This window comes from Brachionichthys hirsutus, unplaced genomic scaffold (assembly GCF_040956055.1).
Source record: "Brachionichthys hirsutus isolate HB-005 unplaced genomic scaffold, CSIRO-AGI_Bhir_v1 contig_947, whole genome shotgun sequence".
NCBI lineage: Eukaryota > Metazoa > Chordata > Actinopteri > Lophiiformes > Brachionichthyidae > Brachionichthys > Brachionichthys hirsutus.
Window position 1 is genome coordinate 43,157 of NW_027180496.1, and position 21,534 is coordinate 64,690.

The 21,534-nt window shown below is 41.6% G+C and overlaps 1 protein-coding gene across 2 annotated transcripts; it reads left to right on the forward strand.

Annotated features, from left to right (window-relative positions):
* Positions 1-681: 681 nt before the first annotated feature.
* LOC137915592 (phospholipid phosphatase-related protein type 5-like) lies at positions 682-20,464 on the forward strand. 2 transcript variants are annotated; one of them, XM_068758786.1, is made up of 6 exons: positions 682-885; positions 13,760-13,880; positions 18,436-18,686; positions 18,884-19,060; positions 19,370-19,512; positions 20,374-20,464. In XM_068758786.1, exons 1-6 carry the CDS (start codon positions 682-684, stop codon positions 20,462-20,464), a joined length of 987 nt encoding a protein of 328 aa, XP_068614887.1. The 2 variants fall into 2 exon arrangements, with proteins under 2 accessions (XP_068614887.1, XP_068614886.1); XM_068758785.1 differs by having other exon boundaries at positions 19,370-19,497; positions 20,356-20,464.
* Positions 20,465-21,534: the final 1,070 nt, after the last annotated feature.

Sequence of the window (21,534 nt, forward strand, 5' to 3'; positions counted from 1 at the left end):
TTCACAATCACTCCAATTTCAACCTGTTCTTCAGGCCCAGAACCAGCATTAAGTTCAACACGTGCACGAGCACATCCAGCATGGTCAGAGCGACATTAGACATGTGAGGCATGACAGCTCCGTTTTTAGCAGCGATGTCAGCTGATGATGAGAACCACACGTCTGCAGAAACACAGATGGAGTTCCTCCACACAGCATCTACATGAACACCACCAGCAGGTCCACAGTAGCAGTTCTCATCAGTGCTGACAGAAGAAAGGCTGTTCCCGTTTCTGTCTCCCTCCCGCCTCCTCCCTCGCTCCCTTTCTATCTCTCTCACCCACTCTTGCTCTCATTCTGTTGCTCGCTCACTATGCTATTCTGTGTTTATGCTGCATTGGCTGCCACAGACCCAGTTCATTCTATTTTTCTGTTCCCTTTAGAGAGAAGCCTCCTCCTGCAGATTACCTTTTCTCTTTCTGGTCTTGTTATCCCGCTCTTCGATTTTTCCCTCTAAACCTCTCTCTCGCTCAGTCTCTCGCTCTCTCTCTCTCACTCGCTCTATCAGACTGTATTTCCTATGCATCTCTGCGTGGCAGAGAGGAACAGGGACTTGGCTCTCCCTTCTTCCTCTCATCTGCCTCCTCCGCTTCTGCATCCTCTTCTTCACCTCTCGTTGTCTCCCCTCCTAACGGAGGGATAATGTTATACTTCCAGCTGGTGATCATGGCTGGGACGGTGATGCTGGCTTACTACTTTGAGTACACGGACACCTTTCCTGTGCACATCCAAGGCTTCTTCTGCTACGACAAGACCTTCTCCAAGCCTTACCCCGGTCCGGATGACACCAGCAAGATCCCCCCTGTGCTTATCTACTCACTCGTCACAGCCATCCCCACCCTGATGGTAAGAGATGGGTGGTGTTGTGTTGTAAGTACAAGTGTGTGACTGTATTAGGAATAAGTTGTAATAGAAAGTATCAATCTGTAAAAGTTGAGTAGTTTGAATAGTTTTTCGTGTGTTTTTACGTCCTATGAAACGACACAGGAAAACAGTGTTCACTTCCTGTTTTTTCAATCTTACTGTCTGTGTTGAGCAGTTATATAGTGAACAGACTGGAAGGCTGCATGGAGGTAACCTCTAGGCAGGTGTGTGTGTGTGTATGTGTGTGTGTGTGTTTGTGTGTGTCAGCCGAGATGTCACAGATTTAATAGGTCATTAGAAAGACCTATTAAAGAAAAGAAAGAGGGATGTCTGAAAATAAAAACTGGGGATGAAAGGTTAGGGAAGAGACAATGAGCCCAAAGTGAGATAAGAGAGTGAGCACGCAATGCACACCTGAGCCCCGACACAAACCTGACAGACCACAAAAACACACAGAACACCTGAAAGCAAACCGACGGACAGTCACAATACAAACCAGACAAATATCCTGACTAGATTGCATTCATAGACAAAAAACAACAGCAACAACCCGCGCCTACTGCAAAGACGAGTGTCTTACACAAGCATCACAGACAGATTATGTTTGCGTGCAGCAGTTGGGGGCTGAGGGAAAGGTTGTGGGTTATATAATATGATACCACTGTGCACAGTTTATCATGCAGCCACAAAACCCCCAAAGAAAAGAAAGCAGTGTTCACTGTTGACAATGTTCACACCGATGGTAGACCAAAACAATGCACGATTAGTTAACAGATAGATTGACATCACTACTAGTGCTATAAAGCAGCGGTCCCCAACCACCGGGTCGCGGGCCATTAGGTACCAGGCCGCACAGAACGTTCACATTTTTATTTTTATTTTTTTTATTGATTATCAGTCTAAAGATGTTTTATTTTGAAAAGTGACTTCTGTGTGGAATGACTCACAGACGACTGCATGCGTCTGTGCCTCTTGACAGGTCACCTGATAGGTTACCAGACATTACCCCGAAACATTAAGCCCACAAGCTATCAGAAATGAGTAAAAAACAAACATCTTTAGCGAGCTTCTTTGGAAAGGGGAAAAGGCCCAACAAGGAGACAGAAGAAGAGCGAAATCTGCAATTAAAAGACAAACCAGGAGTCCTACTTAAAATAGGGGTTCATCCCTACAGGTGATTCTCATGCACCGAGCCCGCTCTGTATAAGATGTGGCGACAAGCTAGCAAATGAGTGAATGAAGGGTTCAACACTGCTTCTGCACCTGGAGACCAAGCACCCTGCAGTAAAAGACAAGAAAGAAACATGAACAAGAAGGGCAGCAGCAATTACTGATGCCCACCACTTCAACAAATGTGTGTGTACTGCTAACGTCATACTTAGTGGCTAATCGTATTGCTAAGGCGAAGAAACCTTTTACTATTGGTGAAGAATTGATCCTGCCTGAGGACATTTGCCATGAACTTCTAGGAGAGGCTGCAGTTAAAAAGACAGCGCGGGTTCCTCTTTCGGCACCGTCGCGAGGCGAATTGAGAATAATGCAGAGTATATTGGGAAAAACGTTGTTGGAGAGGATTAATAAGTCACCTTGGTACGCAATCCTTAAGTAGTGAACTGATCAAATGGAAAAAATCAGCAACATGGCAATAACAATAGCAACACGCTGCAGTCAGGAAATTAATAATCTGCTGGCGGTGACTATTGAAGGTTATTTTTTCCAGCATGTGTTGAAATGTTGATCCCGGCTACATATGGAGCTCAGGATCAGCACTGGACAGCTCCATAGGTAGTCGGCTACATATGGAGCTGTCCAGTGCTGATCCTGAAAGTGACGTCTTTTCCGCGGCATTGATTCGGGGAATGTTCTTTATCTTGCCCACTTCGGTTGGTGTTTTTGGTTTCTGCATGTCCATGACAAGACAAGGTGGTGGTTTTGGTTTTGCTTTGATTGTATTGATTATCTTTGTTCCTGCATTATGATTACGTTTGAATGGAACTTTTCCACATTATTAGATGTGTTAATTTATTCCCATCACAAACTTTGGTTGATACTTGTGATTTTTCTCATTTACAGTATGGCTTTATCTCTAACAATTATTAAGTTACAACCTTTTAAAAAAGTGATATCAAAACTGAATATTTTATTGTAATTACTGTGGCAGCTAAAGAGTTAAATAAATAAATAAAGTTATTTAACAGCATGTTAAGGAGTAGTTACATTTATTTTACATTAAATTACATTACATTTAGTTACTTTTTTTACTGTGTTACGGTTTACATTTGGCCTTTGGAGGGCAAACATAATGCTAATGTGGCCCTTGGAGAAAATGAGTTTGACACCCCTGTCTTAGATGAAACCAGTCCGTGGTGCAAAAAAGGTTGGGGACCGCTGCTATAAAGGATGTCAGGAAGGTTTTGGAGGATTTGAGACTGACTGATGACTAATAATTGTATTTAGCCATACATTGTTTTCCTTATAAAAGTAGGCAAAAGCGAGATTGGTCAAGACGTTTAATTAGAATTACCAAAGCAAAACAAATAGGTCTTTACTACAATGTTCAAATAGGCATAAACAATTCTGACACAGCCCTTAAAGGCGTCGCCCTTTAATGAGTTCTTCTCGGTGCAAGCTGAGCCCTGGTACCAAGTTCATGTGTAAACCTGCCAAGACGCAGACAGAAAGACAGGAGGTGATATTTCATAATTAACATGAAGATCCAGCTTCCATCCCCGTGGCAATCATCTGGGTGCAAGTTCTGTTTCTTGCAGTCAAAATACCACAAGAATCCCAAAAGGTGTGGACTGTGTGTCAGACATAAATAGAACAATTGTGCCATGTGTTCTGTGTCATCAATGAGTATGAGCGTCAACCTCGACAAGCAAGGATGGGATAGGGTGACCAGTTAGTGCAGACCTGGGCATTGTACGGCCCCAGGGCCACATTCGGCCCTTTGGTTGACTCTGACCGGCCCGTGTTGGGTTAATTGGAAATTACAAAATAAACAAATGTTCTACTTTAACTCATGCATGGAGTAAAACTGCATTCAGTGACAGTTCAGTATGTTCAGCATCTTTCTTAATGAGCACACAGACAATATTGTGATGTCTTTAGGATGCTGAGAACCTTCACACAACTTTCCAACAGTCAAAATGTGTCCTAATATGCGTCACAAATGGTAAAACATTCACATTTATTTCACCATTGTTCTGAGAAATTTAATTGTATAACTGACATTTTTTGTAAGGCAACCTCAATTTTTAATTGCTTAATTATAACATATACTCTTACAATCTTGTCAAAACAATGCTATTTTCTACTTATTTTATAAAGGAATACGATCAATATTATGCGGAATGGAATTCAGCCTTTTGGCCCGGCCCACCAGAATATTTTCTGTTTCTCACCCCTGAGTTAGTGGAACATGTGATCCTATAAATGTTATTACTGGATCAAATAAACTTATCCAGTAAACAGTTTCCGTTATGTCCCTTTAATCATTGCGAATTCAACGTAGCAGACCTTTAATGGTACTTCAATTGGAGGTAAATTACTTTGTAAGTTGATCTGGGTCAGAGCGCATTATTTACAGCAACTAATCTGCCCTAACCTGTGCCGACAAAGGTTTTGTTGCTCCTAATAAGCAGCAAGGTAAATTACAGGACCAGCTTCTTGTCGTAGTGCCAGCCTGGTGCTAATGGGCTTCCTGAGGAGTCTGGTTTCCTTTTGTCCACTGCAGCAGCAGAGCAGACCTTTGTGTTTACAGAAAAAGAGGCTGATGTGTACAAAAATCAGCCAGAGCTGTGACCTTTCATAGGATATTAAGTAAAAGGTTTGGATCTATCACAGCCTTTTGTTGCACAGAGACTTGACTTTTTCATTTTCAGCATGTCAACTCAAAAAATACACAAAAAAAGCTAGACTGTACAAGAAGTAAATGGGATTACATGTTAGAGGTTTGACTGTTTAAATAGACTCAACGGCTACGTCTGAATTACCTCCTAGTCCAAAGTAGGCACCACAAGCTCTTTGTCAGCTCCCAGAGAAGTCCCAGCATCTAATTAAAGCCATCAATCATCTTCCGAAGCTTCAGAACAAGGAGCCGAGCCACTGTTAACGGAGGAGAGGGGCTCTAACGCCTTTCCACCTCAATCTGTTGGCCACATCTGTGCTCATGTGCTCATGTGCTCATGTTTGTCTTCTTCTGAAAATGAAAGGAACCAAACAAAAAAACATTCTAATTTCTGTGTTGATTGTCAAGGTTGTTTTTCTGTGAAGGGGCTCTCGATGCCAAAGGGTTTATTAGGCAGACTCACAAATTAATGTAGCCCCGCCGAAACTTTTATCTTCATCGAGGTTATAACGATCAATTCTGTCTGAATTTATTCTGAAGGTATTTGTCATTGTAGCTGCTGTGTATTGAATTGTGATGCTACATACTGAGAAGCGTTTCTCATAATGTATCCATTCCATTGGTCAATCGTTCTAATTAATAATTGAAGGGTTTATTGCACAGCCATTGTTTTAATCTACCAGTGACTGTAATCCCTCACCTCCAGTAATCCCGTCCACCTCATCGTCCCCCTTTTGCAGACTGTCTTGCTCTTTGCGCTACGCTACAACAGGCGGTGCAGAACTGTATGCACGCCATCCCACCTTGAACTCTGTCTCATTAACAGTTACATTTCCCGTTAGGCCATTTATAGCGATTAAAAAAAGGCACTTCATGTTTTTGAAACATTTTCAACACAAGCATGCAGCTTCTCATTTGTCAATGGATTAAACTAAATTTACTTACTTCTTCTGGATATATCTGTACCAGTATATATATTTTTTTACTTTACACCAAAGCAAATGCTTGCAAGAGCACTGGAAATTCATTTCATGGCCATCTTGAAAGTTTGATTAATGAAAAACACCAAGCACGATGCCCTCTCCAGGAAGTTCCACAACAGGTTATTCTCACTGTTCTAGACAGATTTTCAAAATCCATTCACATGATTCCATTGCCCAAGCTGCCCTGTACAAAATAAACCACTCAAGCCCTACTCTTTCGGACTTTCCTGATTACTGACCAGGGATGTCATAAAAAAAAAAAAACAGATTCAAGTGCACATTACTTTTTTAAGATTACACTATTCGCTTGACTTCCTTTATGTTACATTAAAATTACACATCAATAAAAAAAGCACTAACTCCAACCTCTGATTATGTGCTGTTTATTTGGCAAAATGGATTTAGACATGCCAGAAAAACCGTGGGCCATGCGCCTCACACACTGTACCTTAGACATTTTAAAATTGGGCCCGAGGCATGATCCAGCAATAAACAGCAAATACGTCACAATGTAGGGTAATACCCCAACTGAGAGTAAGTACACAGAGTCTGCTTTAGCCTTTATACCATCTGAACAACAATAATATGCCAAGAGGTGTGGGGATGTTGGTTGGGGGATCTGGTTGGACGAAGCCAGTAACATTTGGCAAAACACATATAAATTTGACATATGGCATTGGTCGATTTATTCATCCTTCTGTGTGAGTTGAGTCCTACATTGTAGTTCAGTTGATATTACTGCATTAACACGACCTGGTACCCTGTGTGATGGTCAGGAGCCCTCTAGCTGCTTATCGCCCAGAAGTTACAGGGTCAAACACTTTGCGAAGTTCAGAAGTATGTAAGCCATTCGGAACTGCTCGGTGGTAAAGGCGGAGGGCTGTAGTAAGAATTTTAGAAAAGAAATCAGAGAGCATGATTTTAGAAATGAGCGACAGGTATCTGGAACAGTGTCGGCTGGGTTCATGATGGCCAGATTGTTCTGTCACGATGCCGACATGGAGAACCCAAAAGCACAACAGGAGAAGGGAATCCGTTACCTTTAATTTCATGTTTTAACAGAGGTGGTCAGTCCAAACCAGCAGACAAATCAGGATAGGGGCAGGCAATACGCAAGATGATTGCAGGATTAGGAGGATCTTGGAAGACAGGAGAGGTTGGTGCATGGAAAAATACTGATCCTCCCCATGCTGTGACATGCACAGACCTGCGAGCCACGAGGCACATTATGCTGCTCATGCTCATTTTAGCATCAAAGCACACCAATGTTATTTTTAAATCTATGCAAAATGCTGATGACATTTTGTGATAGACTGTGACAAGAGAAAAAGAGTTTTGGCATCGAGTTCAAGAGGAGATCAGTTAGAAATGTGTAAGTCGTTTCAGTTCATTTCATATTGATGGGCTAATTCAGTTTTGTCTTGTTGTTTGTTTGATTCTAAAACCTCTAAAGTAGGGATGTCAAACTCATTTTCTCCAAGGGCCACATTAGCATTATGTTTGCCCTCCAAAGGCCAAATGTAAACTGTAACACAGTAAAAAAAAACATAACTAAATGTAATGTCATTTAATGTAAAATAAATGTAACTACTCCTTAACATGCTGTTAAATAACTATTTATTTTGTTATTTAACTATTTAGCCATCACAGTAATTACAATAATATATTCAGTTTTGATATCACTTTTTTAAAAGGTTGTAACTTAATAATTGTTAGAGATAAAGCCATACTGTAAATGAGAAAAATCACAAGTATGAACCAAAGTTTGTGATTGGAATAAATTAGCACATCTAATAATGTGGAAAAGTTCCATTCAAATGCAATCATCATGCAGGAACAAAGATAATCGATACAAAATCAAAGCAAAACCAAAAAGCCACCACCCTGTCTTGTCATGGACATGCACAAACCAAAAAAAACAACCGAAGTGGGCAAGATAAAGAACATTCCCCGAGTCAATGCCGCGGAAAAGACGGCACTTTCAGAATCAGCACTGGACAGCTCCATATGTAGCCGACTACCTATGGAGCTGTCCAGTGCTGAAGTTCACCTTCATTCTATGTTAATTTACATGCTTGAAACTATTTCTATGATATATATTCATGTGAGGTCAATTGCATTTAAACAAACACTGGATAAGCAGTTTCAGAAAATGAATCAATAAATGAATGAACTATAAAAGCACTCGTAGAGCACAAACATCCACCAAGCAGGAAGCAGGTTATTCCCCTCCTGATTGGATTTACACCATCCACATGGTGATCTGGATCATCCTCAAAATTGTTCTTGGTATCTTTATAGGTCAAGCAGTGGCAGAAATGCGTTAGTAGCATGCAGTGGACTGAAAAGTCACCTGACAGGCAGAGCCGTCCTGATTTTGGTTGGTGTACCTCAAGGTTTTCTGCCAAATTGGTCTCCTCAGCTCGGGTAAAGTGGAGACTCCCAACTGCGTATTGAGCCCATGAAGAAGAATGTTGGAGGACACACTGAGATCGATAGATGGCACACACAGACAAAGCCATAAGTGCTCTGGGCATTATAGGAGTGGGGGGAAAAGCTTTGCCATCAAGAACACAGACGCCTACGGATCCCTCTGGACCCAGAAAGTAGGCTCACAGGAAAAAAGTGAGTGCCACCTGAACACATCCCAGCTTGATCTAGCATGGCTCCATTTTCTGAGTGAAACGGCGACACCAGGAAACATCAATGATGACGAGTCTGGGTCTATCAGAGGAAGCATTCAAAGACGTTGATGAGAATAAAATGCTGCATGGGTGGCAGGCAGCAGACAATAAAGGTTAATCGACAAACTAGAAGGTCAGCGTTTCAATCCCAAGCTGATGTGTCCTCAGCCAGGATGCTGAACCCTGAATTCCCCGTATGGTTGTTCCAGGGAATGTCGATATCTTAGGATGGAAACACTGTGGCTGAGGCTGCCGACAGGAGTGGCATATCCTCCTGAGAGCTAGCATGTCCTCTGTAATGGACAAATGTCCACTACAGAGGACATGCTAGCGGGCTGGGTCTCATGAGGATATAATTTTTATTCGTATTTTTTATACTCAGATTTCTTTTTTCTTTACAGACTGTATATATTCTTTTGTTATTTCATCAGCCCACCGGCCCTGCAGGTATAGCCATGATGTTAAGTTCAAGTTCAAGTTTCAAGTTTATTTATTTGCATGTCCCAACCAGGCAATTCTTATCACAGCAGGTAATTAAAAAAAAAGAAGTCTAAAAACACAACAAATGTACATAAACATGAACAGACAAATACATAATCACAAGATCCAGATTGCAGCAGTTAAATAATAATAATGGTTAAAGAATGAAATATATAGATATTTAAAGCCCACACACATATGGTGAAAGTTGTTGGGCTTGTTGTCTTCATCAGGGTTATCATAAAATGTCTTGTAATTTGCATAATGTCATCGGAGCATTAAACATTAAACTGCACTTACCCCACCCATTTTTGCTGACATGGGAGGAGCATGTATGCCTGGATGAAGGCTGCCCTTTCACTTCTCTTTCTCCATTCTATAATGAAAAGGGAAATAAGGAAAATGTCTGATAAGAGGGGAATCATGTACCCACAAGAAACCAAATGAAACGATGAAGTCCGTCACAGCAGAAGGGAAAAGATTCAAATCACAACTCAGACATGGAGTCTATTCATGGTAGGAAGAGCCACAGCGTTTTATCACAGTACATTAAACTTCCAGTATCTGTTCTAAATATCTCCGCTGCTGAGATACACACACAAGAAGGATTTTCCACAGTTTCCAGTCTGCCTCGAACACGATCCCAGCGATAATCACGCGCGCCCGAGGCCATTTGGGACTTCATTAGCAGACCATTTTTATATTTGCATCATCGAGCACTGTCCTCGTTCCCTCCTTCTCATTGCCGCTCCCTCATTCCCCGAGAGTTCGTGGTTTACTATTTATTGCCTATCTGGTAGTTTCGGCAGAAGTCCCTCAAACCTGTCAAATGAGATTTCTTCTTCTTCTCCCGAGCTTTGATCCACTTTTCCCCGAGGCAGAGAAGCAAAACACCTCGGGCCTCCTGCGTGGCTGGTGGACCGCCATGCTTCACTCGCCGCCTCAGAGATCTCCGATGAATGCCAGTGGCCAATCTGTATTCCCAGCAGGGGTTCATCCCAGCTTGCCGTCCACTATTCTTGGCCTCATGTTGTTTTGTCTGGTGAACCAAATCTGTGGTTTTCTGTGAATTTGTCACACGGTCGCACCTTTTCTCTGCAGAATATTGTGTATACTTCTGCTGAGAATCCAGGTGATGCAAGAGGTAACGCAGCGTTCACTTGCCTCTCTCCTGTCCAGGGGAGCTGTGGGATGAAAGGAGGAAGCAAGTCATGCAGGTCTGTTGCTTTGTACTCAGTGTCTCTGCATCCTGATTTGGGGATGGAGACCTGAATATCTGCTTAATCCACTTGTTAAGCAGCCTGCATTAACTGATCCTCCCCATGCTGTGACATGCACAGGCCTGCGAGCAATGAGGCACATTATGCTACTCTGCAAGAGTAACGTGATGCTTGGAGGTCAATTTGTGCATATTAACAACACAACAAACACTCATTGACACGCAACAGATGAATAAGCTGGTGTGTCCATTCAGTAACAGTATTTTGTTATATTTTTATAAAGAGGTCGGTCAATAATCTGCTGCTGCGCATGGTTAGATCTTTTCTTTGCACAACAGCAGGCGCGTTAACAGCAGTCGGCCAGTTTGCCGAGGAGCTGGAGACGTGCCGCGTTTCACCTGAAGCGCTTCGTCTCACAGCTCAGTGTGGCTGCTACTGCTCCATTACTCCCACGTGGTACTTTCTGGTCAGGGGTATAGTCTACTACTGTTACCACTGCTCAGTAAGAGCCAGCTGATGTTCGAGCATTTAATGCTTTTAATGCTTTCATTTCGGAATGAAGTATCTATCTATTTAATATATTTAGGGGCGTGAACAGCAAGTGGTGAGGCTGATATCAGAGATAAGATAATGTGTATGCTTCCTTTCCATGTGTGACTCCACACACACACACACGCACACAAAGAGCGGATTGAACGGATTTCATGAGAATCCTTAAGAGTCTGTCTTTACAGAGTATGTGTCTTCTTCATTTTTAAGTACGTCAGATCAACAAAACGCTCTTTTTGAAGCTTTTCTTTTCTTGAGAAAACAGAACAGGATTTGATCTCTTTGTTTTTAACCCCAGTTGCTGAGGAGCGTAAACTCAGGTGCATCCAGCAGACGATGCTGCGGCTGGAGGCATGTGGCTGACCCCAAATCTGTGATTAAGTGGAGAGAAAGTAATTTTGAGCAAGATGTTAAAGGATAAACAAGCAGTGAGGGGTGGGGGTGGGGGGGGGGGGGCGCAATTATTGAAACGTAAAATACTTTGAATCCCACTGGTGCAGAATGCAAGACAATGGAACAGGGGGCACGCAAAATGTAAAAGAAGGAACTGAGGCAGAACGCATGAGACGCTATTTTTCCGCTGTGCAAAAAAATGAAATGAAATGTGAAAGAGCAAATTAAATCTCATAGAACGAAGAAAGGGATGGGTGGAATGTAATAAATCAACACTTGCAAACGGTGTCGCTATGCATCTTGGTCTTTTCGTTATCTGTGTTTATGTCTGCGTGTGAGTTTGCCCATGCCTGTAGATGCAGTATAAGTTTTGAGTACTGGAAAGTACCCCACTCCCGTTTGGGTTTGGGCACGTTGTAGGCACCCATCTATGAATGAGCGCTTGTTCTTTCCTTCATCATTCTTTTTCATCACGCCAGTGGATTTGCGCCCGTATTTTCCCTCACTCTGCTGTTAGCAGCATCCTGGTGGAAACCACATGTGAATGAAGATGACGGTGATCCTGCAGGACTGTGACGGGGGTAGTAGTGCCTTTAACGTAATCCTTTAGTTGAGATCCCACGTACTGTATAAACTGCAGTGCGGAGACTGAGGTTGCCGTACATGATGCCAGATGATGGGATGTCGTCTCGGTGTGCTTCACACGTGAATAGCCATCCCAGGTTTGTCAGAAGCTTTAGGTCTCATTTCTGCAGAGCTGCGTCTGCACGTTGCAATAAAGAGCATCAGAAAGACTGAAAATATCACGACTGATCATCAGCTTTATTGCACTTCTTACCTCTGCTGAGGAGGTCAGGTGGCCATTGTTGGTTTGTTCACCTGTTATCAGAATTGCTCAGAGAGTGAGGGACAGATTCTGATGAGAGGTCTGTTCCGTTGATCAGTTAGATGCTGGCTCTGATCTGGATCGTTGCAGATCAGCACATCTCACCTGCCTCTCTCTCTCTGGTTTATTCTTCCAGGTCTGTCAGCACCTTTGCTAACCGATGGAAACATGCCCGGATGTTTCTCTCCTGCATTCTCTGTTCTGACACATTTGTTGCGTTCAGCAAAGAGCTTGTTGAAATATTTGTCTTCACGTAGAAAATAGACGTATTTTCTTTTTCTGAATTTGCATATCTACTGAGAAGCAGTCAGTAAAATATATATTTAAAAAAGGTGCTTAACATGTGTTCATCTAAGCTCTTTCATTGCCTTCTTTTCTTCCTCTCTTCTTGCTCCCTTCATTCCTGCACCCTGAGTTATCTCCACAGCCCTCTGTAATTCATCTCATTACTTGCGGTACAACATCTCCAGTTACATCCGTCTAATAGACAAACCTTCACAAATAGGGCCTCTCTGAATGCACATTCTCATTTGACGACTACCCACTGAAGCAAATCAAGCTCTGGTTACTTCCACACACAGAACAGAATCCTTCATCTTCCTTGTGCTGACAAAAAAATACTCTCTGAACTCATGATGTCTTCTGTGCATGCCATTATTGATCTTTCAAGTATTTATCGGTGGCTGATGATGATCGATCTCTCCTCCCGCTCTAGTTTTGCACCTGAAATGTACGTGGATCACAGGTTTTAGTTCCTTCCACTCTGCTCATCCTGATATTTGGACACGACAGCATCTCCGGCCGGGCCCTTGCATACCTTTGCGTCATTTGATTTGGATCGAACGGCTTAGAAATGACCAGAGACATGTAGCAGGCACATGACGATTCCTTCTCCTGCTCTGTCCGTCTTTCTTTCTTTTTCTTTCTTTCTGTTTTTCTTTCAAATGTATGCCATTGCTCTTCAACATTCTCCTGCTGTGTGTCTTGAGACATTGTCACTGTGGGGGATGAGCGGCGCATTGTGTCCAGGTTCTTCCTCATTGATTATTAGTATGTGGAACACGTTCGGTGTTAAAGTGGGTCCCACTGCTGCCACGGCACGGAGTACGGAAACTGCCAGGATCATTTCAGATGAAGCTGATCTCTGCCATGGATAATCACTCTTTGAGGGCGCTATGTTTAGTGTGTGCCAACATCCTTGAGTGTTGTGGACTCTAATGCGGATGAGACTCCCAGTTGCAGGCCACTGAGGAAGGATCGTCCTAGAGAGAGGACAGCTGCTCAGTCTCACAATTCCTGACCAAAACCTCTGCTACAAGACTGAGTACAATAAAAGCGGAAGCACCCAGCAGCAATGACCTCATGCATTTCCAGAAGGATTGCATTTCGAAACAGTGGCTGCGTTTACATGAACAACATTTCTTAAATTCGATCGGATGCACTGTGTTCATGGACCCTAAAAATATTGATCCGATTAGGACATTTGACAATTTTACAGGAGATAGTAGTAGAAGAAGAAGCCGTAGGGACTTCCGTTGTAAACAAAACATGGCTCCTCCCTTTTCCAATCCAATTGCGAGGGGAATGAGCTGCTTGGCGGAGGTCTGCGCTCGCTGAGTGCGTTTCTAGTTTTTTTATGTAATCATTTAATGATTTTACAGTCACGTCTACATCTAATTCCTTGTTCTTGCTGTTTGGTTGTTGTTGTTTTTCTCATTTTAATATCTGGACACAACACAACAGATATATTAAGAAGGTTTTCGACCACCAACCTTTTCAAATGGCTGTTTTGTGTTTTTTTGTGTGCACAGATTTTTGTAGGAGAGCTGTGTGCGTTCTTCGCAAAGGCTGGAGGAACCCAGGAGAAGATCATTGTTACTGCAGACTGCTGTTACTTCAACCCCCTGCTGAGACGCATAATACGCTTCCTAGGTGAACACACAGTCCCTCTGCTCTTTACAGGCCTGTGCATGTGCAAGTTAACATCTGTGGCAGGCCGGGGTTTCACAGGGAGAGCGGCAAACATCAAAATGTTTAAGATAACATAAAAGAAACGGTTGTCCTTTGAAACGTGGCCCGCATCACTTCGAGGTTTATTAGGCAGAATGTATTCATGTCGATGTTAATTGGATGAGAATCTGGAAGAAAGATTTCATCTGTGTGGAAAAAGCATTAAAGGATTAAGGCAGGAAGGCAAGTTTGAATATTTATTCATTTAAAATTTGCATCAGCTGAATCGGCTGAGGTTGAGACTTCTGCGGCAGTTTCTCACCTCAGCTGATAACAACATGTTCGGGGGCTGGGGTTATTTTAGGCAGGAAACTAATTACCAACTGCTTTATTTAGTGGTGCCGTTACAGAGCCGCCAGGTTTCGTGCATTTGACACAGATCTCACTCTCGCACAAACATTTCAACTCCATCTGCCCATTATAGGTACATTCCCTAACAAAGCAGTCTGTTCCCTAGCAAGGCTGTACATTCCATAACAAGGCGGTGTGTTCCCTAACAAGGCTGTGCGTTCCCTGACACTGGACGCTGGTCCATGCGAAAGACAAAACACCCAGACAGAGCAATGTATCAAATTTGAACAAGTCCATTATTTATTTATTTATTTTGCTCCTCATGATTTATCATGACCTGGATGACTGAGACCCTACCTACACGGACATTATTGGTAAGACTTGGACTGAACAGGATCGCGGCTGATGGGAACTGGGATTATACTAGAACTATCTTCTAACCAGCCAGCCAGTATGGGTAACTACGCGCACAAGTTCAATGACAGAACACACAACATTCATGCATCCTGGAATTATGAATGTTCAACAATGGATTAACGAACATGAGGATCTGGAAATAAACCCTTTTCATTACACTGATCATCATCCACAGGACATTGAAAATGACATTGATCCAGAAAATAACCTTCTCATTAACATGAATAACAAATGCCACTATTACACAGAAGGTCAATTTAACGATACTATCATTTCTAGAGACAAAATATCAATAATTCACTTTAACAGCAGAAGTATGTATGCTAACTTTGATCATATAAAATATTTCCTAAGCCAGTTCACACAGTCTTTTAGCATCATTGCCATCTCAGAGACTTGGATGAATAGTGAAAGGGGTGTTGACTTTGAGCTGGATGGTTATGAACTGGTGTATGTGAATAGAGAAAATAAGAAGGGTGGTGGCGTTGCATTGTTTGTGGACAGGAAGATGCTTTTCAAAGTTGATGAAAAACGGTCTGTGGTAGTGGATAATGTTCTTGAATGTATTACGATAGAAATATTATTAGAGAGAAAGAAAAATGTCATTGTGAGCTGCATATACAGAACACCAGGTTCAAATATAGACCTGTTCAGGGACTGGATGGAAGATAATTTTTCCATAAATCAAAAAGTCACGTTTATTTGTGGTGATTTTAATATTGATTTACTGAACCAAAACGAACATAAAATAACAAATGAATTCATCAACACATTATACAGTTTAAGTCTTTATCCTAAAATCACCAGACCTAGTCGTATTACCTCTCATAGTGCCTCGCTCATTGATAATATTTTTACAAATCATATTGACAATAATACAGTGAGTGGATTACTAGTCTGTGATATCAGTGACCACCTGCCAGTCTTCACAATTTACAACAATAGCTATAGAAATATCCAGAATGACAACAAACCACAGTATAGAAGGGTTAAGACAGATGAGTCTTTGGATAAACTGAGGAATGATCTACTAGCGCAGGACTGGGAAGTTGTATATAAAGAAAATGAGAGTGATAAAGCATATGATTTATTTATAAATATTTTTACTGCCTCATACAATAGACATTGTCCAATTAAATTCAACAGAATAAAACAAAAATCCAATAATAACCAATGGATTACAAAGGGTCTTCAAAATGCTTGTAAAAAGAAAAATACATTATATAGAGAATTTCTAAAGTACAGAACGTTAGAAGCTGAAAATAAATATAAGAAATATAAAAATAAGTTGACGAGTATTATGAGGATATGTAAAAAGGACTATTATAATAAATTATTAGAAAGGAATAAAGGCAATATGAAAGGTACTTGGGATATTTTAAACAAGATAATAAGAAATGGCTCGAGGCAGCATAAATTTCCAAATTTTTTTATGGATAATGATTTAAAGATTGATAATATGAAGGAGGTTGTCAACAAATTTAATCAATTCTTTGTAAGTGTTGGCCCACAATTGGCAGAAAACATACCCAAGACAAATATGAATGGACCCTTCGAGGAAGTTAAGGAAAGAAATTCCTCTTCAATGTTTCTAAATGCAATACAGGAAAATGAAATAATAAATACGGTTAATAAATGTAAAAACAAAACATCAACTGATGATTATGATATGGACATGAAGATGCTAAAAAAGGTCATTATAGGGATCTCTAAACCACTTACTCACATCTTCAATCTTTCATTTCAAACTGGGCAATTTCCACAACGTATGAAAATAGCAAAAGTTATACCGATATATAAAACTGGGGATTGTCACCATTTCACTAACTATAGGCCAGTCTCTCTTCTACCTCAATTCTCAAAAATCCTAGAAAAAATATTTTCTTACAGATTAGACAAATTCATAGGAAAATATAACTTACTCGCTGAAAGTCAATATGGATTTAGATCAGAACATTCAACATCACTTGCTTTAACTGAACTCGTAGAAATGATAACAGATTCAATAGATAAAAAGCAATATGCAGCAGGAATATTCATTGATTTAAAGAAGGCTTTTGATACAATTAACCATGATATATTAATTAAGAAATTGGAGTTATATGGGATCAGAGGTGTGGCTTTGAATTGGGTTAAGAGTTATTTAGAAAATAGAGAGCAATATGTTAAGGTTGGTGACTGTTCTTCAGAAAGACTGACAATTACGTGTGGGGTCCCCCAGGGGTCAGTATTGGGACCAAAACTATTTCTCCTTTACATTAATGACATATGCAACGTATCCAGACTGGTTAAATGTATTTTGTTTGCTGATGACACAAATATTTTTTGTGCGGGTGAGAATTTGCAGCAACTTTTGAATGTTATCACTTCGGAATTAAGTAAAATAAAAATATGGTGCGACAAAAATAAATTATCAATAAATTTGAACAAAACTAAAATTATGTTTTTTGGAGATTATAATATACAGAATCAGGTACAAATTGATGGTGTCAACATTGAAACAGTACAGGAAACAAAATTTTTGGGAGTAATAATCGACAACAAAATTTGCTGGAAACCTCACATTAAGTATGTTAAATCAAAAATCTCTCGCAGTATTTTAGTCCTTGCCAAAGCTCGGCATGTCTTAGATCATAAAGCTTTATTTATTCTATACAACTCTCTAATCATGCCATATCTACATTATTGTTCGGAGATATGGGGAAACACATATAAAACTGCACTCCAACCAATTTTTATTTTGCAGAAAAGAGCTATACGTATCGTTCATAATGTGGATTATAAAGCACACACTAATGATTTATTCTGGCAATCTCGAAGTCTGAAATTTTTTGATTTAGTAGAGCACAAAACAATTCAAGTTTTATATAAGGCAAAACACTATTTATTACCACTCAATATACAAAACATGTTCCATGAGAGACACCAGGGATACAATTTCAAAAATCTGTCAAATCTAAAGGTCCGTAGAATACGCACAACAAAGAAGGGTTTTTGTATTACTGTCTGTGGAGTAAGACTGTGGAATAGACTGAGTAATGAAATGAAAAATATGTTGAGTTTGACTTTATTTAAAAGAAGGCACAAAGAAATGATTTTGCAAACATACAAGGACAATACCTGACAATATCACACGTGAATCCAAGCATGGGGTGAATTGCTATCTATATGAGCAAATAATGTATATTTAATTTTAGTGTGTATATTTAAGTTTAGAAGGGGTAGGGTTAAATAAGTATTTACTTCTTCCTACTCCCTTTCGCTCACGTAAATGGCATAGATAGTGCATTATGGTTATTATTTATTGTCTGAGTTATTGTTAATTAATATTACATGTGCTGCGTGTGTGTGTGTGAATATGTCTTTACATATGTGTGTACAGTATATATATGTATTTATGTTTATGTATATGTGTGCACATGTATTTGGCATTGTTTTATCATTTTTGGTTGTTTACGTGGTCGAAATAAATAAATAAATAAATAAATAAATAAATAAATCTCACTCATAGAAACAGACGACGTTCTTTACATTTACTTTTTGACAACACAGATATGCTGAATTATTGTTTCTCTGTCGGTAATGTTATCTTATTTCTGTGGGGCAAGTGATCATCATTGACCACGGGTTTTAGTAGTGTGACTTGACATGATTGTGGTGGTCTTCTGCCTCTGTAATATGTTTAGTGGCAAGCAGGTTTCACATTAGATTAGGTTTCCATATCAGTTTCAATTTCTTCTTTCCTCTCATCTACTCATTTCCTCCCCAGGTGTCTATGCCTTCGGCCTGTTCACCACCACCATCTTCGCCAATGCCGGCCAGGTAGTGACAGGAAGCCAGACGCCTCACTTCCTGTCTGCCTGCCGACCAAACTACACAGCATTGGGATGCCAGTCCACGATGCAGTATATCTCAGAGCGCCGCGCCTGCACAGGCAACCCACTGATTGTCACATCTGCACGTAAATCCTTCCCTTCGAAGGACGCAGCGCTCAGTGTTTACTCAGCAGTGTACACAGTGGTAGGTTGGAGCATGCTGGAGGAGAAACCATATTAAAATTAAACCCACTTCGTTCAAGTCATTTCCAGTTTACTTAAGAAAATATAATATTCCTGTTTGGGGAAAAACTGAGTACATTGTAGAGATGCATTCATAATTGTAAGTGTTGTGTTGCTTCCCGTCCTTGTGCTCTTCTGTGGGCGTTGTCCTGTATGCAGATGTACGTGACGGTAGTGTTCAGGACCAAAGGCACACGGCTAACCAAACCCACCATCAGCCTCACCCTGTTCTGTCTGGCCATGCTAGTCGGTGTCGTAAGGGTGTCTGAGTACCGAAACCACTGGGCTGATGTGCTGGCTGGATTCTTTACTGGAGGAGCCATCGCTGTGTTTCTGGTGAGACGAGACAAGACGAGGAAGGCTGATTTTAAATCGCTCTGATTGGTGGAAACTAATCAGACCGATCTGTCTATTGTTGTTGGCTTACTTTGAGGACTACTATCAATTCAGTTCAGTTCAGTTACATTTTTTTTATGTAGCACCAAAAACACAAGTTATATCAAGGCTCTAGATTCTATCTAGAGTCTAGAAGAACAATCCTCCATGAGAAAGAGCATGGAGACACCGGTGAGGAACAACCGCCATTTAACAGGCAGAAACCGCAAATGGATCAAGTATTCTGATTCTGGTTGATTCTTTCTCCAGGTGACTTGTGTGATTAACAACTTCCAGCAGATGCAGCCAAGTCCTCCTCCGCCACGACCGCATCGCCCTGAGTCTGTTCTGGGCATGCCAATGGTGACGCTGCCCTGTGTGGAGAGTCCACTCGAAAAGTTAAGTGGTCCTCAGGTAAGGGGCGGGGGTGGGTGTGAGGCAAAGACGGGCTGAGATAGGAATCCCTCATCTCATGCCTGAATCCGCTGTCCTACTTTTTACCAAAGAGAGCAAATCCCTAAACGAGCCTGCTCTAAGTCCCACCAGCACTCGGTGTCGCGACAATAACATAAGAGTGAATCCTTTAAATCTCCGGGCCTTGTTGTTGGCCAATAAGTGAAAGGCTGGAGAGCAAATGCTTGGTTCCTTCCTCCTGAACCATTAGACATTTCCTTGTTATCAGGGATTTAGAGTCACTTAATATGTCTTTGAGGAGAGTCAGCAGTTTGGCTTTTTGGTCCATCCCAAAGCAGCTGGCTGGAGGAAAAACTCGGGATTCAGCCGAGGCTCGAAGGAAACGATACCCGAAGTCCCTTGAGGTTGTTTGTTCTGACCTCAAGCATCCTCTGAGGGGTGCAGATGCAAGAGGAAAATGTCTTGCGTCCTCCGTTGTGTGTCTGGTCACTAACCCTCACCTGACCTTTTTTCCCCCCCTGTCTCCCACCTCACCTCTCTCCTCTCATTCTGCTCCCTTGTCGCTCACTCTCCTCCAGCATCCTCCGCTCTCGTCTTCCTCGCCACCTTACAACACCTATGTCCCACCATTCTAACCCGCTTTGTCTCCCGCCTGTTGTCGTCACCCCCTCACTATCCCCGTCATCTGTTGCCTTATTTCTGTCTTGGCTCGATGCCTCTGATTTCTCCTCTTTCCCGCCCCTCATCATGCATTGCCCTTGATTATTTTTTCTTCACTTTTCTCTCTCTTTCACCTTTTCTCTGCCCCATCCTCTCTCTTTCTTACTCCTCTCTTTCTGCAGACTCCGCATGGATCTACGTTCACCGAGATCACATGACCATCAGCCCTATCGGTTCCCCTCCACCCCCGATGTCCTCATCCAGTCTCGCTCCATGTCCAGCGAAGTCTAGACCAACCTGAGCCGAACTCGCCACGTTGCGCCGCTCATCCAGCCGGCCGGTACGCGACATTGCATCGCTCCTATTCCACGCAGGTCTAGACCTTGGTTAATACACTCCCCATCCTTTAACCCTCTCAAACCCGGGCTACCGATAGGCAAACTTCATAGACTTTCTCTTTGCTGGATACCCAGTGAACTCAAGAGCTGGATATTCAACTCAGTCAAGTACATCTTTTCTTGTTTTTGTTCTTTTAATTACAATCAGTTTCAACTTTTTGTATGAACTCAGTCGCGTAGAGCTCAAACTCTGACCACTGAAACAACAGTATGATTGAATTTTCCGCCATATGATGGATTCCCATGGCGGAATCTGAACCTGGATACAAACACCCTGTAGGCAGCTTTGATGTCGGCTGTCAGGAGGATGCCATGTTGGACCAAAGCAACCCACCGAGGGGGGTGCGTCTGATGCTGGAATTTATCTTTAAAACATCCTTTTAACAAGACATATGCACAAACACAGTCTGCTTTTCTCACCCTTTCTCCTTATCTGCTGGGTAAATGCATTCACACCACCTCATTAGTCTGTTTCCTGGCCCGAGCCATCTCCACACAGGTTTCCACCAATCAAACAATCAATCTGCTTTGTGTCTTCATACCAGACAAAACCAGGTGAAGGTTCTCTCATCTTCACATCTTCACTCTTCTTTTGTGGGGGGTTTTCTCACAGAAAGTTGCACCTTTGCTGAAATACAAGCATTTCCTCTTTGTACTGTTTGAGATGCAGCGTCTTCACTATGAAACCTTTTTCTCCGATGCCAGCAGACGTATCCTTTTTCTTGCTCGTGAACAAACATCGATCACCCTGAACTGGAATCTCTAGATTTCCAACTGACTGCCCAAAATAATATCATTATTGTGATGGTTTTTTTGTAATCCTATGGACAGATTTATTTATTAACATGTATATATGGTGTGGTTGCCAGAAGGAAGCGCTCCGTGTGGCGTGACAGTTTTGCTGATTTTGATTTGCACATCCATGTACCGGTATTTTTATTCCCCTGTATACAAACACATTTA